Source organism: Rhinoraja longicauda, chromosome 33 (genome assembly GCF_053455715.1).
Source record: "Rhinoraja longicauda isolate Sanriku21f chromosome 33, sRhiLon1.1, whole genome shotgun sequence".
Lineage (NCBI taxonomy): Eukaryota > Metazoa > Chordata > Chondrichthyes > Rajiformes > Arhynchobatidae > Rhinoraja > Rhinoraja longicauda.
In genome coordinates this window covers 21290316-21306092 of record NC_135985.1, presented here as the reverse complement: position 1 = coordinate 21306092, position 15777 = coordinate 21290316, and the positions used below count along the sequence as shown (strand labels likewise).

Genomic DNA, 15777 nt, shown 5'->3' with positions numbered 1-15777 from the left:
ATGACAGCAAAGTGTAGCAATGAGGCTTTGTGTTATGTGTTGACCATTCCCCTTGGTTGCAACAAGCTGCTGAAGATTGGCCAGGGTTTGAACTCGGCACGTTCTGGTCTACATGGTTTTAATAATACACTCAACATTAATAATTTTCTCATTAACCATAACAAATAACACAGGAACAGGCCCTTTGGCCCAAAATACCCTTACCCAATGTGGTGCCAAGTTAGACTAACCTCCTCTGCCTGCACGCAATGTATATCCCTCCATTTCCTACATATCCAAGCACCTATTATAAGAGCCCCTTAAATGCCTCTATCATATCTGCTCCACCATCACCCCTGGCAACATGTTCCTGACAACCACCACCCTCTGTGTAAAAAGACCTGGCACCTTTGTGTGTAAAAATAAAAATTGCCCCATACATCTTATTAAAACTTTGGTCCTATCATCCTAAAGCGATGCCCTCTGGTCTCTGACAATTCAACCCTGGGATAAATGTTCTGACTTCCAACCTATCTATGCCACTCATCATTTTTATAAATGTCAGGTCTCCCCCTTAGTCTCGGACGCTCCAGAGGAAACAATCCAAGTTTGTCCAAACTTCTCCTTGTGACTAGTACCGTCTAGTCCAAGCAACATTCTGTGAAGCTCTTCTGCCTCCTCCCTTATACTGGGGCGACCAAGAGCAGCTAACTATGTTGACAGTTCAAACATGGTGTGTGCAGAGGGTCCTACCTGATGAGTATAATGATGGCTGGGGTCTGGGCCATGGCTCCAATGAGACTGCAAACACACATCACACAAATGAAGGTCAGGAAGGCCTCTTGACATCCTGGACTCGGACACTTCCCCGGGATCACAGTGGCATTATTAATGGGGCCGAAGTTCAAACAAGCACACGCAGTGAGATTCTGAAAGCATAAAATCACAGCAGGTAGTAAAGGAAAGTCCCACAGTCCCAAAGAATCAAAGTAAGTCTTCCCATCAGTCAGTCAGACACCCATTGTAGAGCACACCAATCTTCTTGTGATCCTGGTGCCTCCAGGACACGCTTGGGCTGTTTACCCAAACAAGTACAATTTCATGGAACGCAAGAAGTTCAGGGTTACTGATTGTGGATGATCAGCCATGATCACAATGAATGGCAGCGCTGGCACAAAGGGCCGAATGGCCTACTCCTGCACCCATTGTCTATGTTTTCTTTGTTTTTTGTTGTTGTTTTTTGCTGTGTTTTGTGACTGCTGAAATTTCGTTCGGTGTTGTGCCGAGTGACAATAAAGTTTTGTTGATGTTGATGTTGTTGAAGTATCCCAATAAGCCTAAAGTAAGCCTTTACAATCTGCCTATTTTCATGCATGCACTATCTCGTTTGTCAATGGGTCCATTTTCATCTTTTTAATTAATTATATATTTTCCCACTTTTTTTTTCCTTTTATTATTTACACAAATAGTTTCTGTGTTGGGTCGAACCCGGGTCTCAGGCTCTGTGAGGCAGCAGCTCTACCCGCTGCGCCACTGTGTCGCCCACTGTGCCGGATGAATGAATGAGTTTAATTCTCCACTCAGTTCCTGTCCTCCCTTTCCTCCACCTAACTACGATTGTAATCCTCTTGTTCACAGGCTCATCTGTCTGCTGATCAAATCCATCCAGGCGACTTGCATCAATTATTCCCTGTGAAATTGATACAACACCCTTTGTACCTCTTGGTTACCTCAGAGTATGTTGTACACAATGAGGTGCTTCTGAAGGGTGCAGGAAGGATCAGCAAACGTACACCGAAGATTAGACACAAATTGCTGGAGTAACTCAGCGGGATGGGCAGCATCTCTGGAGAGAAGGAATGGGTGACGTTTCGGGTCGAGTGAAAGTCAGTAGAGAGGGAGACACAGAGATAAGGGTAAGGTGTGGAAAATGAGACATCAAAAGAGATTAAAAGAGGGGAGGGATGGAGAGAGAGAGAGGGAAAGCAAGGGTTACTTGAAGTTGAGCGGCACGGCACGGTGGCGCAGCGGTAGAGTTGCTGCCTTACAGCGAATGCAGCGCCGGAGACTCAGGTTCGATCCTGACTACGGGCGCCATCTGTATGGAGTTTGTACATGCTCCCTGTGACCTGCGTGGGTTTTCTCCGAGATCTTCGGTTTCCTCCCACACTCCAAAGACGTACAGGTATGTACGTTAATTGACTAGGTAAATGTAAAAATTGTCCCTAGTGTGTGTAGGATATTGTTAGTGTGCGGGGATCGCTGGGCGGCGCGGACTCGGTGGGCTGAAGGGCCTGCATCTCTAAATCAAAATCTAAAAATCTAAAAAATATTCATACAGCTGGGGTGTAAATTGCCCAAGTGAAATATGAAATGATGTTCGTCAATTGTCATGTGAAAAAGATACAATAGTAAACTTGACATTCCACTCAGGAAGAAGATATTCTTTGTGAATTCCTTCTGCGTTTTCTTGGTGACCATCTAATATTGATGGCTCGAGCTTTGTCCATCTTCACAAGTGGAAACATCTACAATCTCTACTCGATCGATATATAATTTTAAGGATCTTTATTATGCAATCCTACATCCCTTTTATTTCAAGAGGGGAAAGAAAAAATATTTTCTGATAAAGGAAAAAAAAGTTGCCTTTGTGGTATCATCCTTGTAAATAGATTTGGCACCCGCTCCAGAATCTCCAAAGCTGTTTTATAATACAGTGACTGCACATGTCCATGCATTCTAACTCACGCTTTCAATTTCTACCCTTTTTGAAATAAATTCCATTACTTTTGAAATGGAGAAAATACTTACAAGGGCCTGATGGCAGGAATTGTGCACCCAATAACCCCTATTAAGAGGTGGCCTTAAAGAGAGGCGATGAAAACAAAAATAAGGTGAAGGGGGAAAGAATTGACAGGAATCCGAGGGGTAGCTTTTTCACACTAAGGATGGTGGGGGTATGGAACGGGCTGCTGGAGGAGGTAGTTAAGGCAGGGACTATCGCAACGTTTAAGAAACAATTAGACAGGTACATGGATAGGACAGGTTTAAGTGGGATATGGGCCAAACGCAGGCAGGTTTAGTTTAGTTTAGCAATACAGCGGGGAAACAGGCCATTTTGGCCCACCGGGTCCACGCCGACCAGCGATCCCTGCACATTAACACTATCCTATACCCACTATAGGACAATTTTTACATTTACCAAGCCAAGTAACCTACGTACCTGTACGTCTTTGGAGTGTGGGAGGAAACCGAAGATCTCGGAGAAAGCCCACGCGGTCATGGGGAGAACGTACAAACTCCGTACAGACAGCACCCGTAGTCAGGATCGAACCCGGGCCTCCAGTGCTGCATTCGCTGTAAGGCAGCGACTCTACCGCTGTGCCACCGTGCTGCCCTTAAGAGGGACTAATGTAGATGGGATATGTTGGGCGGTGTGGGCAAGTTGGGCCGAAGGGCCTGTTTCCATGCTGTGTGACTCCATGACGCTGTGACCTAGGGGCATCCATTCTTTGTAACATTCTACCCAAGAACACGATGAAATCTATCTTCGATAGATTTGTTGAGTCTATTCAAAGAGGGAAATTTTAAAGATGTTTGGGGCAAGTTATTTTACACAGAGAGGGGAGGGAGCTTGGGGCATGCTGCCAGCAGCGGCAGTGGAGGCAGATCCGATAGTGGCGTTTACAAGACTTTTAGAGAGGCGTAGATATACGCAGGGAATGGAGGGTTGTGCATCATGTACAGGCTATTCTCTGAATGCATTCAAGAGAGAGCTGGATAGAGCTCTTAAGGATAGCGGAGTCAGGGGGTATGGGGAGAAGGCAGGAACGGGGTACTGATTGAGAATGATCAGCCATGATCACATTGAATGGTGGTGCTGGCTCGAAGGGCCGAATGGCCTACTCCCACACCTATTGTCTATTGTCAGGCTGGGGAGATTAGTTTAACTTTGCATCATATTCGACATGGACATTGTGGGCTGAACAACGTGCTTCTGTGCTGATTTCTTCTACGTTCAATTCGAGGTAGAGTGGGACAGGTTTTTCGATACAAAAGTGTTGGGGAACATGGGGTTAGAGGCTGAGATAAAAGACCAGACTTGTTCTTACTGAATGGCAGAGACTTCTGTAATGAGCTGACCTGCAACATGATAATACTCGAGCTCATTATGTTCTATTTTTTGATCTAATATTTGCCATATGGGTGGTATTTGAAGTTTTCATCTCACTAATTTGGTCACATTCTAAACATCGGCTGGATTGCTTCAAAGTCTGTTCCTCCAACAAGTCAAAAGTCCTTGTTAGAAACATAGAAAAACATAGAAAAATAGGTGCAGGAGTAGGCCATTCGGCCCTTCCAGCCAGCACCGCCATTCAATATGATCACAGCTGATCATCTAAAATCAGTACCCCATTCCTGCTTTCTCCCCATATCCCTTTTGATCCCTAAGAATAGCCCTTATTCTTTCCTCCTGTACCATGTTTCTGATGTGACACCATCCTTGCACCTTATCTTTCTCTCCTCTGATACACTGGCATTCTAGAGGCAGAAAGCTTGCCTGGGAAGGTACTACTTGTTCAAGTAGAAGCTCAACATCAGTGTAAGTGGCATTTCGTTAGTGTTTGGTTTTAGAGATACAGCATGGAATCAGGCCCTTCGGCCCGAGTCCACGACGACTATCGATCAAGCTACTGCTATGTTTTCCCACTTTCACACCCTACACACTGGGGGCGATTTACAGAGGGCCAATTAACCTACAAACCAAAGATGCTAGAGGAACAAGATGGACCACACCGTTGAAATCGCGTATACTGTCGTGTGGTACGCAAAGGGGCCATTTTAGTAGGCAAAACCTGCCGTTCGCTATGCCTCTGGCAGTGTAAACAGTGTTTTGGGGAACAGTATGTGTGATGACACCATTAAAATGCAGAATATATCTCATAGAAACTTAGAAACATAGAAAATAGGTGCAGGAGGAGGCCATTTGGCCCTTCGAGCCAGCACCGCCATTCATTGTGATCATGGCTGATCGTCCCCAATCAATACCCTGTGCCTGCCTTCTCCCCATATCCCTTGATTCCACTAGCCCCTAGAGCTCTATCTAACTCTCTCTTAAATCCATCCAGTGATTTGGCCTCCACTGCCCTCTGTGGCAGAGAATTCCACAGATCACAACTTTCTGGGTGAAAAGGTTTTTTCTCACCTCAGTTTTAAATGGCCTCCCCTTTATTCTAAGACTGTGGCCCCTGGTTCTGGACCCGCCCAACATTGGGAACATTTTTCCTGCATCTAGCTTGTCCAGTCCTTTTATAATTTTATATGTTTCTATAAGATCCCCTCTCATCCTTCTAAACTCCAGTGAATACAAGCCCAGTCTTTTCAATCTTTCCTCATATGACAGTCCCGCCATCCCAGGGATCAATCTCGTGAACCTACGCTGCACTGCCTCAATTACAAGGATGTCCTTCCTCAAATTAGGAGACCAATACTGTACACAATACTCCAGATGTGGTCTTACCAGGGCCCTATACAACTGCAGAAGAACCTCTTTACTCCTATACTGAAATCCTCTTGTTATGAAGGCCAACATTACATTAGCTTTCTTCACTGCCTGCTGTACCTGCACGCCAACTTTCAGTGACTGGTGTACAAGGACACCCAGGTCTCGCTGGACCTCCCCCTTACCTAACCTAACTGCATTGAGATAATAATCTGCCTCCTTGTTTCTGCAGCCAAAGTAGATAATCTCACATTTATCTATATTATACTGCATCTGCCACGCATCTGCCCACTCACTCAACCTTTCCAGGTCACCCTGCAACCTCCTAACATCCTCTTCACAGTTTACACTGCCACCCAGCTTTGTATCATTGTGGTGGACGCAGGAACAGCAATGGGTTAATAATCCAAAGGGGTGAGTTTGAATCCCACGGCGTTGGCTGAGCACTTTACATTCAGATAATTGAATAGATGTGGAAATGCGGGACGAGGGGGCTGGGATCACACTGCGATCCTGAAACCAATGTTAAGGTCCCGCCTGGTTCACCAACGCCCCTTCAGGAAGGAGTGTGTTGCTTGGCCCCAGCCTGGCCTACTTGTGATTCCATGCACATGGCACAAGTTGGTTGACCTTTACCTGACTCAGTAAACAGGGCAGAGAATTACAGATGGGCAGATAACACTGGCCTTGCCAATGACACCCACATCCTGCCACTGAATAAATACCACGCAGCTGTGGAACAGAATGATATTCAGAATTAAATGGCAGGGAGAAGGAACAAGTAGGGGTATTTAGCACCAGCGTGCATTAGTGCACCTTTAACTGAAGGCCCTTCAATGGAGCAATGTCAAACAGAATGCAGTGAAAGACCAGGACAGATGGCCAAAGGCTTGGTTGAAGGGATTGGTGTGAAATGGTTGTTGGACACACACACACACACACACACACACACACACACACACACACACACTGGCACAGCTGGTAGAGCTGCTGCCCCAGAGCGTCAGAGACCCGCGTTCAATCCTGATATCGGGTGCTGCCCATGTGGAGTTTGCACTAAACGTTATTCCCTTTGTCATGTATCAGTACACTGTGGACGGCTCAATTGTAACCATGTGTTGTCTTTCCGCTGACTGGTTAGCACGCAACAAAAGCTTTTCACTGCGCCTGTATATGTGACAATAAATTAAACTAAACTAAATATTCTCACTGTGATTGCGTGGGTTTCCTCCCACATCCAAAAGACGTGCGGGTTTGTAGGACAATTGACCTCTGTAAATTGCCCCTAGTGTGCAGGGAGTGGATGAGAAAGTGGGATAACATCGAACTAGTGTGAACAGGTGATTGATGGTCGGCGTGGACTCGTTGGGCTTGTTTCCATCTCTAAACTAAACTAAACCAAAGATCGGTTTTAAATAGGATTTTTAAAGATGTTTAAGGACAACGTTTCAGAACCAAATGGGTTGGCAGTTACAGAGGCAGCTGTTACATAGAAACATAGAAAATAGGTGCAGGAGGAGGCCATTCGGCCCTTCGAGCCAGCACCGCCATTCATTGTGATCATGGCTGATCGTCCCCAATCAATAACCTGTGCCTGCCTTCTCCCCATATCCCTCGATTCCACTAGCCCCTAGAGCTCTATCTAACTCTCTCTTAAATCCATCCAGTGATTTGGCCTCCACTGCCCTCAGTGGCAGAGAATTCCACAAATTCACAACTCTCGGGGTGAAAAGGTTTTTTTTCACCTCAGTTTTAAATGGCCTCCCCTTTATTCTAAGACTGTGGCCCCTGGTTCTGGACTCCCCCAACATTAGGAACATTTTTCCTGCATCTAGCTTGTCCAGTCCTTTTATAATTTTATGTTTCTATAAGATCCCCTCTCATCCTTCTAAACTCCACTGAATACAAGTCTAGTCTTTTCAATCTTTCCTCATATGACAGTCCCGCCATCCCAGGGATCAATCTCGTGAACCTGCACTGCCTCAATTACAAGGATGTCCTTCCTCAAATTAGGAGACCAAAACGTACACAATACTCCAGATGTGGTCTTACCAGGGCCCTATACAACTGCAGAACCTCTTTACTCCTATACTGAAATCCTCTTGTTATGAAGGCCAATATTCCATTAGCTTTCTTCACTGCCTGCTGTACCTGCACGCCAACTTTCAGTGACTGGTGTACAAGGACACCCAGGTCTCGCTGCACCTCCCCCTTACCTAACCTAACTCCATTGAGAAAATAATCTGCCTCCTTGTTTTTGCCGCCAAAGTGGATAACCTCACATTTATCTATATTATACTGCATCTGCCCACTCACTCAACCTGTCCAGGTCACTCTGCAACCTCCTAACATCCTCTTCACAGTTTACACTGCCACCCAGCTTTGTGTCATCCGCAAATTTGCTAGCGTTGCTTCTAACTCCCTCTTCCAAATCATTAATATAAATGGTAAACATCTGCGGCCCCAACACCGAGCCTTGCGGCACTCCACTCGCCACTGCCTGCCATTCTGAAAAGGTCCCATTTACTCCTACTCTTTGCTTCCTGTCTGCCAACCAATTTTCTATCCTTGTCAACACCCTACCCCCAAAACCACGTGCTCTAATTTTAGTCACCAATCTCCCGTGCGGGACCTTATCAAAGACTTTCTGAAAGTCTAGATACACTACATCCACCAGCTCCCCTTCATCCATTTTACTTGTCACATCCTCGAAAAATTCCAGAAGATTAGTCAAGCATGATTTCCCTTTCATAAATCCATACTGACTTGGACTTATCCTTTTACTGCTATCCAAATGCACCGTTATTACCTCTCTAATAATTGACTCCAAGATCTTTCCCACCACCGAAGTCAGGCTAACTGGTCTGTAATTCCCCGTTTTCTCTCGTGCTCCTTTCTTGAAAAGTGGGATGACATTAGCTATCCTCCAATCCACAGGAAATGATCCCGAATCTATTGAACATTGGAAACTGATCACCAATGCATTCACTATTTCTAGAGCCACCTCCCTGAGGACCCTGGGGTGCAGACCATCAGGCCCAGGGGATTTACCATCCTTCAGTCCCATTAGTCTACCCAATACAATTTCTCGCATAATGAAATTTTCTTTCAGTTCCTCTACCCCCCTAGATCCTCTGTCCTCTAGTACATCTGGGAAATTGATTGTGTCTTTCTCAGTGAAGACAGATCCGAAGTACCTGTTCAACTCTTCTGCCATTTCCTTGTTACCCATAATAATTTCACCCGTGTCTGCCTTCAAGGGACCCACATTTGACTTTGCATTTGGTGGTTTGCTGGTTGCCAGGATCAGAAAAAGTAAAAAAGTAAAAAATATGTTTGAGGTGTGGGACTGGTAGAAGGAGTTCAACTGATTCCAGCACTGCAGGGTGAAATATGCGGAGCCAGTGAGGGAGAGAGTTGCCAAGACCGACTTCAAGCTGTGTGGGAGGATTCACTCAGGTTCCTTGGCACAAAACATATCATTACTTTCTTTCACAAAAGATCAGAGGCTAAAACAATGGGAAAGGGGGAGACTGTTACCGAATGCTGAAGTGAAAGAGCTTTGTCCTCAAGGGGTTAGACACAAGGAACTGCAGGTGCTGGAATCTTGCAAAGAACACAAAGTGCAGAGGTAGCGCAACGGGTCAGGCAGCATCTGTGGAGGGAATGGACCGGGGATGGAACCCTTCTTCATACTGATTGTAGTAAGTGGGAGAACGCTGGACAAGAGAGGTGGGGGTGAGACAACGCCTGGCAAGTGATGCAGTGCACTTCGGTAGCGTCATACCCAAGAAGACTTGAGGCTGTAATCGCTGCCAAAGGTGCCTCTACAAAGTACTGAGTAAAGGGCCTGAATACTTATGTAAATGTAATATTTCAGTTTAATTACTTCTTTTTAATTACTTTGCAAAAATTTCTAAACACCTGTTTTCGCTTTTTGATTATGGGGTATTGTGTGTAGATTGATGATTTTTAAAAAAAAGAATATAATCCATTTTAAAATAAGGCTGTAACGTAACAAAATGTGGAAAAAGTGAAGGGGTCTGAATACTTTCTGAATGCTGCAGTTCCACCTATATCCTTCCTTCTGGCTTTACACTTGTTCCTCTTTCAAACCTCTTCTCTCTTTATCAACATCCTCTTATCTCCTTCAGTCCACATTTGCCTATCAAACCCCCCTCATGCCTGTATCCAACCATCGCTTGTGAAAACAAGGAACTGCAGGTGCTGGTTTATACCAAAGATAGACACAAAGTGCTGCAGTAAGACATGGAGTAATGGGTTGGGCAGCATCTCTGGAGAAAAACGATGGGTGACATTTTGCGTCTAGACCCTTCTTCAGACTGAAAGTAGGGGGTGGCGGGGGGATTGTTGCAAAGTGAGCCGAGGGTTTGATGTTCCTAGCGGGTGAGATTAGAGTAGAGTGTTCACCCTCCCCCCCCAACCACCCCCCCACCTCCTACTTTCAATCTGAAGAAGGGTCCTGACACAAAATGTCACCCATGCTTTTTCTTTAGAGATGCTACCTGACCTGCTGAGTTACTCCAGCACTTTGTGTCTATCTCCAACTATCACTTGTGTAGGAAGGAACTGCAGATGCTGGTTTAAACCAAAGATAGGCACAAAATGGTGGAGTAACTCAACGGGACACCTTTCACTTCCTTATCTATGTATCTCCCTCTTCCCTGACATCCATCTGAAGAAGTGTCTCGACCCGAAACGTCACCCATTCCTTCTCTCCAGGGATGCTGCCTGACCCGCTGAGTTACTCCAGCATTTTGTGTCAGTCTCCAATTATCACTTGCCTGGATTTGGCCCATCTCTGTTCCAGCTTTCTCCCTCCCTACTACAATCTGTCTGAAGAGGGGTTCTGACCCCAAAACGCATCTATCGATGTCCTACACAGATGCTGCCTGACCCGCTGAGTTACTCCAGCATTTTGTGTTCGACTCTTGTCCACAAGGGGGCGTGGACTCTCAGTGTCAGCCACTGGATTTCTCAAGTGGAATGCCACACAGCAAGTCATCCATCACTGGCCTAGGTTAGATGGAACCAGATGAGTTTTACACCTGGGAGATTGCCAAGGATTGCAAAAGATTAATAGGGTTTTTATTTTCCGCCACGTTAGTATTTGAACCATGAGACTTCAGATTCATCCAAAATTGGGGCTCACTTTCCATAATTATCTCAAGTATGTAGCAACCCAAAGGTAGTATTTAACTTTTCCCTGAACTAACATGGAGGCTCATTGGCCTCTTTAACCTTCAGATATGTCATGGGGTGAGATGATGTGACAGTATTTGGGGGAGGGATGGGGGGTGAGGTAATTTGAAGATAAGGATGTAAGGGGAGAGCATGGCTGGACAGACCTAATGAATTCTGTTCCCTGAGGGTAAAAAAACACTATCCATTTGGGGATCATGTAAAACAGGCTGGAAGATGTGGGCTTGAAGTGGGGTGGCACGGTGGCACAGCAGTAGAGTTGCTGCCATACTGCTCCAGAGACCCAGGTTTGATCCTGGCTATGGCAGCTGTCTGCATGGAGTTTGTACATTCTCCCTGTGTTTTCTTTTCCAGGTGCTCTGGTTTCCTCCCACACTCCAAAGACCTACACGTTTGTAGGTCAACTGGCTTTGGTAAAAATTGTAAATTGTCCCTAGTGTGTAGGATAGTGCTGGTGAATGTGGTGATCGCCGGTCGGCGTGGACTCAGTGGGCCAAAGTCCTGTTTCCATGAAGTATCTCTAAAGTCTAAAGTGTATCAGGCTGCAATTCGTTTTCCTAACTTCAGCCCCTTTAAGACGCTTCTCAGGAAGCTCCCTCTCCAAGTCAACTATTAGGTTTAGGTTTAATTTAGGCTTGGGTTTATTATTGCCATACGTGCAGAGGTACAGTGAGAAGCTTTGTTTTGCATGCTCTCCAATCTGATCAATACAACCAAGTCAAACTCAAAATACAATAGGTAGAGCAAAGTGGAAGATACAGAGTGGAGAATATACTCAGCGTTGTAGCGCATCAGTTCCATAGACAAAGTCCAATGTTTACAGCGTGGTAGAGGTGAATGGAAGGGCACTGACCCTGATGGGTAAATTCGGTTTGATGATACCTCCATGAAAGGTTTTGGAGAATTTACTGAGTTTTATTGCTGGTTCGTCTTGTAAAATTGGTCTTTTGCCTCATTTAGAAAGCAGGTAGAAGGCCCAGTTTCTACCCTACATTTGCTAGGTTTCTCGTACCTGACCCATCGACAACTATGGACTAAAAGGCGGAATGTGGTGCTAATCTCAGCTTGCCGGCCAGGAACGGTACAATGGGTCAAATGGCCTCGCTCATGGCATGCTTTGTAACTTTGCCAGCGCCCTTTGTGTGACGCCTATCGCATACCTTGGATTTGCAAACAAAGAATTTCACTGTAACTTGTCACAGTGTGAATAATAAAGTATTGAATTCCATTCAATTCAATGCCATGAGCATCTATGATTCTGTGCATTATAGTAAACGCAATCCAGAAAGAAAAAGTCTACAACATTTGGCCAGATGTTTCTTGTGGGTTTCTCTGCGCTCGGTCATACTGTGTGGGTCTGACGAAGATAGGGGATCCTCTCGTACAGATCCAAAGCCTTGTTGTCTTCAATGTGTGACAGAGCCTCCAGCAGCACATGGAGAAGCTCAAAAAACATCCAAAAAGATTCAGCGGCTGGAAAAGCCCCCTCCCAAAGCATTATCAGCTGTCAAAGCCAGGGATCATAAATGTTTCTGAACTTGGCCGGTCAACACACAAGAGGGAACAAAGTGCTGGACTAACTCAGCAGGTCAGGCAGCATCTCTGGTAGAAGACCTCTCCACGTTTTTCAGAGATGTCTGACCTGCTGAGTTACTACTTATTCATGTTCTCCAGAGATGCTGCTTGACCTACTGAGTTTAGTTTAATTTAGTTTAGAGATACAACAGATCCAACGAGTCTGCACCGACCAGCGATCCCCGCACACGAACACCATCCTACACTAATCCTCCAACTGAAAGTGAAGTCATGGTCATCTTCGAACACGAAGGACGAACAACAACAACACACTAGGGACAATTTACATTTATACCAAGCCAATTAACCTACGTCCTGTACGTCTTTGGAGCGTGGGAGGACACTGAAAATCTCGGAGAAAACCCACGCAGGTCACGGGGAGAACGTACAAACTCCCTACAGACAATCACCCATACTCAGGATCAAACCTGGGTCTCTGGTGCTGTAAGGCAGTTGCTCTTCCGCGATGCCAGCCTGCTGACCTCACTCCAACACTTGGTGTCCTTTGATGAATCTTTACGTGGCATCGCACATTAGACAATAGACAATAGACAATAGGTGCCGGAGGAGGCCATTCGGCCCTTCGAGCCAGCACCGCCATTCAATGTGATCATGGCTGATCATTCTCAATCAGCACCCCGTTCCTGCCCTCTCCCCATACCCCCTGACTCCGCTATCCTTAAGAGCTCTATCTAGCTCTCTCTTGAATGCATTCAGAGAATTGGCCTCCACTGCCTTCTGAGGCAGAGAATTCCACAGATTCACAACTCTCTGACTGAAAAAGTTTTTCCTCATCTCTGTTCTAAATGGCCTACCACTTATTCTTAAACTGTGTGGCCCCTGGTTCTGGACTCCCCCAACATTGGGAACATGTTTCCTGCCTCTAACGTGTCCAACCCCTTAATAATCTTACACGTTTCGATAAGATCCCCTCTCATCCTTCTAAATTCCAGTGGGGAATTCATGTGGTGTGCCCAACGAGAGACCCACTCCATGATCAATGCAACAAAGGGGAACAATTCCGATGAACTTTCCCCACGCTATCCTTTATAACTCACCCATTATGAATCTGTCACTGGCTGAGACACTGAAATAATAGCCATTAATAGTGAGTAGTCATTAATTATACAAGTTACCATCGTTCTTCATAATACCTTCTACCCTAAATAATTACAGAGTAGATTTTCAATTAAATATATATTAAAAAAAACGGAGCAAAATCAATGTCAGCTCTGCAAGTCATTGTATACGGTGGTACAATGGTTATGTTACTGCACAAGTAATCCAGAGGCGAGGAACAAAATTATCCAAGGGCATAGGTTCAAATCAGAAAATGCAGGACCTATTCAGCTGAGATTTAGGCTACATTGTTATGAGTCACAGAACCCAGCCTAAAGATCAATCGTTATCCAACTCCATGTTACTCCATCACAGTGAAAAGTCACCTATCCATGGGGTTAGAAGGGGAGACAGATCAGCCACAATTGAAGACAGAGGTTCACCTGCACCTCCTCCAACCTCATCTATTGCATCCGCTGTTCCAGGTGTCAACGTCTCTACATCGGCGAGACCGAGCGCAGGCTCGGCGAGCGTTTCGCTCAACACCTCTGCTCAGTCTGCCTCAACCAACCTGATCTCCCGGTGGCTCAGCACTTCAACTCCCCCTCCCACTCCCGGTCTGACCTTTCTGTCATGGGCCTCCTCCAGTGCCATAGTGAGGCCCACCGGAAATTGGAGGAACAGCACCTCATATTTCGCCTGGGCAGTTTGCAGCCCAGCGGTATGAACATTGACTTCTCCAACTTTAGATAGTTCCTCTGTCCCTCTCTCCCCCTCCCCCTTCCCAGTTCTCCCTCTATCTTCCTGTCTCCACCTATATCCTTCCTTTGTCTCGCCCCCCTGACATCAGTCTGAAGAAGGGTCTCGACCCGAAACGTCACCCATTCCTTCTCTCCTGAGATACTGCCTGACCTGCTGAGTTACTCCAGCATTTTGTGAAAAAATACCTTCGATTTGTACCAGCATCTGCAGTTATTTTCCTATACTATATATATACGCACATTTACATACACACAAAAAATCAAACAAACAAAAATAGTCTATGCAGAAGAACTTCAGATCCTGGTTTAAATCGAAGATCGACACAAAATGCTGGAGTAACTCAGCGGGACAGGCAACATCTCCGGAGAGAAGGAATGGGTGGCATTTCAGGTTGAGACCTTTCTTCAAATAATAGTGCTATTATCACTAAACAACTAAAGATGCAATGTAAATGCAGTGCGACTGTTGTTATGGTAATAGCACATTCTAGTGGGAATGAACACATCCCCTGTTGAGTAACAGGTGGATTGATGGTGAATAACGCGCACCATTTCAGTGTAATTCCAGGATGATCACTCTTGTACACCACAGGCTGATATTAGCCTGAAACAATTCTTCGACCTTGGTTAACGAGCAAGTTTGCATGTTGCTGAAGACTGATGAATCACGTTATCAACAATGCATATCTACCGACTGAGGCAGGCAGGAGGGAAAGAAAATTAACTATGTAACTTCACAATAGAAACAAAGAGAATCATTTTTTGTTTAATGCCAAGGTTTCACACAGCTGCAATCTATGATGAAACGGCTCATTAATTTTCTGATTACGTGCAAATGTAGTTTCACGGCAGCAAATGAATGCCAGGGCTGGGAGACAGTGTGGCAGCAAGGAGAGTCCCAGATGCCTAAGTGTTATGATTAAAATTTCATCTGTGCATAAAAATAAAACTAAAGTACGATTTTTTTTCAAAAGTTCCCATTAAGTCGGCAAAATCAATCCCACTGTCTGATGTCCTTCTATGTTGAACGGACTGGAGATTCAGTTCAGTCATTGATGAAGAGTTTGCGCATGGATTCAAATAATTATACTTTTCTCACGCTGCCCCGGCGTAGTTGCGCTACTTGGAGCAAAAATGTTTAGATAGAGCTATACAAAACCTTGGCTGGTTGAGACACAAAGTGCTGGAGTAACTCAGCAGGGCAGACAGCATCTCTGGGGAACATGGATAGGTGGCATTTCGGGTTAGGATCCTTCTTCAGACTCACCTGAAACATCAGGTACCACAAGATGCTGGAGTAACTCAGCAGGTCAGGCAGCATCTCTGGAGAGGAATGGGTGATAGACGATCGACAATAGACAATAGGTGCGGGAGTAGGCCATTCGGCCCTTCGAGCCAGCACCGCCATTCAATGTGATCATGGCTGATCATTCTCAATCAGTACCCCGTTCCTGCCTTCTCCCCATACCCCCTGACTCCGCTATCCTTAAGAGCTCTATTTAGCTCTCTCTTTAATGCATTCAGAGAATTGGCCTCCACTGTCTTCTGAGGCAGAGAATTCCACAGATTCACAACTCTCTGACTGAAAACGTTTTTCCTCATCTCCGTTCTAAATGGCCTACCCCTTATTCTTAAACTGTGCCCCCTGGTTCTGGACTCCCCCAACATTCGGAACAT

The 15777-nt window shown here is 45.5% G+C and overlaps 1 protein-coding gene across 1 annotated transcript in view; it reads right to left on the bottom strand.

The window, feature by feature from the left end:
* Window positions 1-15777, bottom strand: part of slco3a1a (solute carrier organic anion transporter family member 3A1a) — a 218885-nt gene that overhangs the window by 17807 nt on the left and 185301 nt on the right. The window contains 1 exon segment of the mRNA XM_078427517.1: window positions 733-908. Coding sequence (XP_078283643.1) covers window positions 733-908 — 176 coding nt within the window.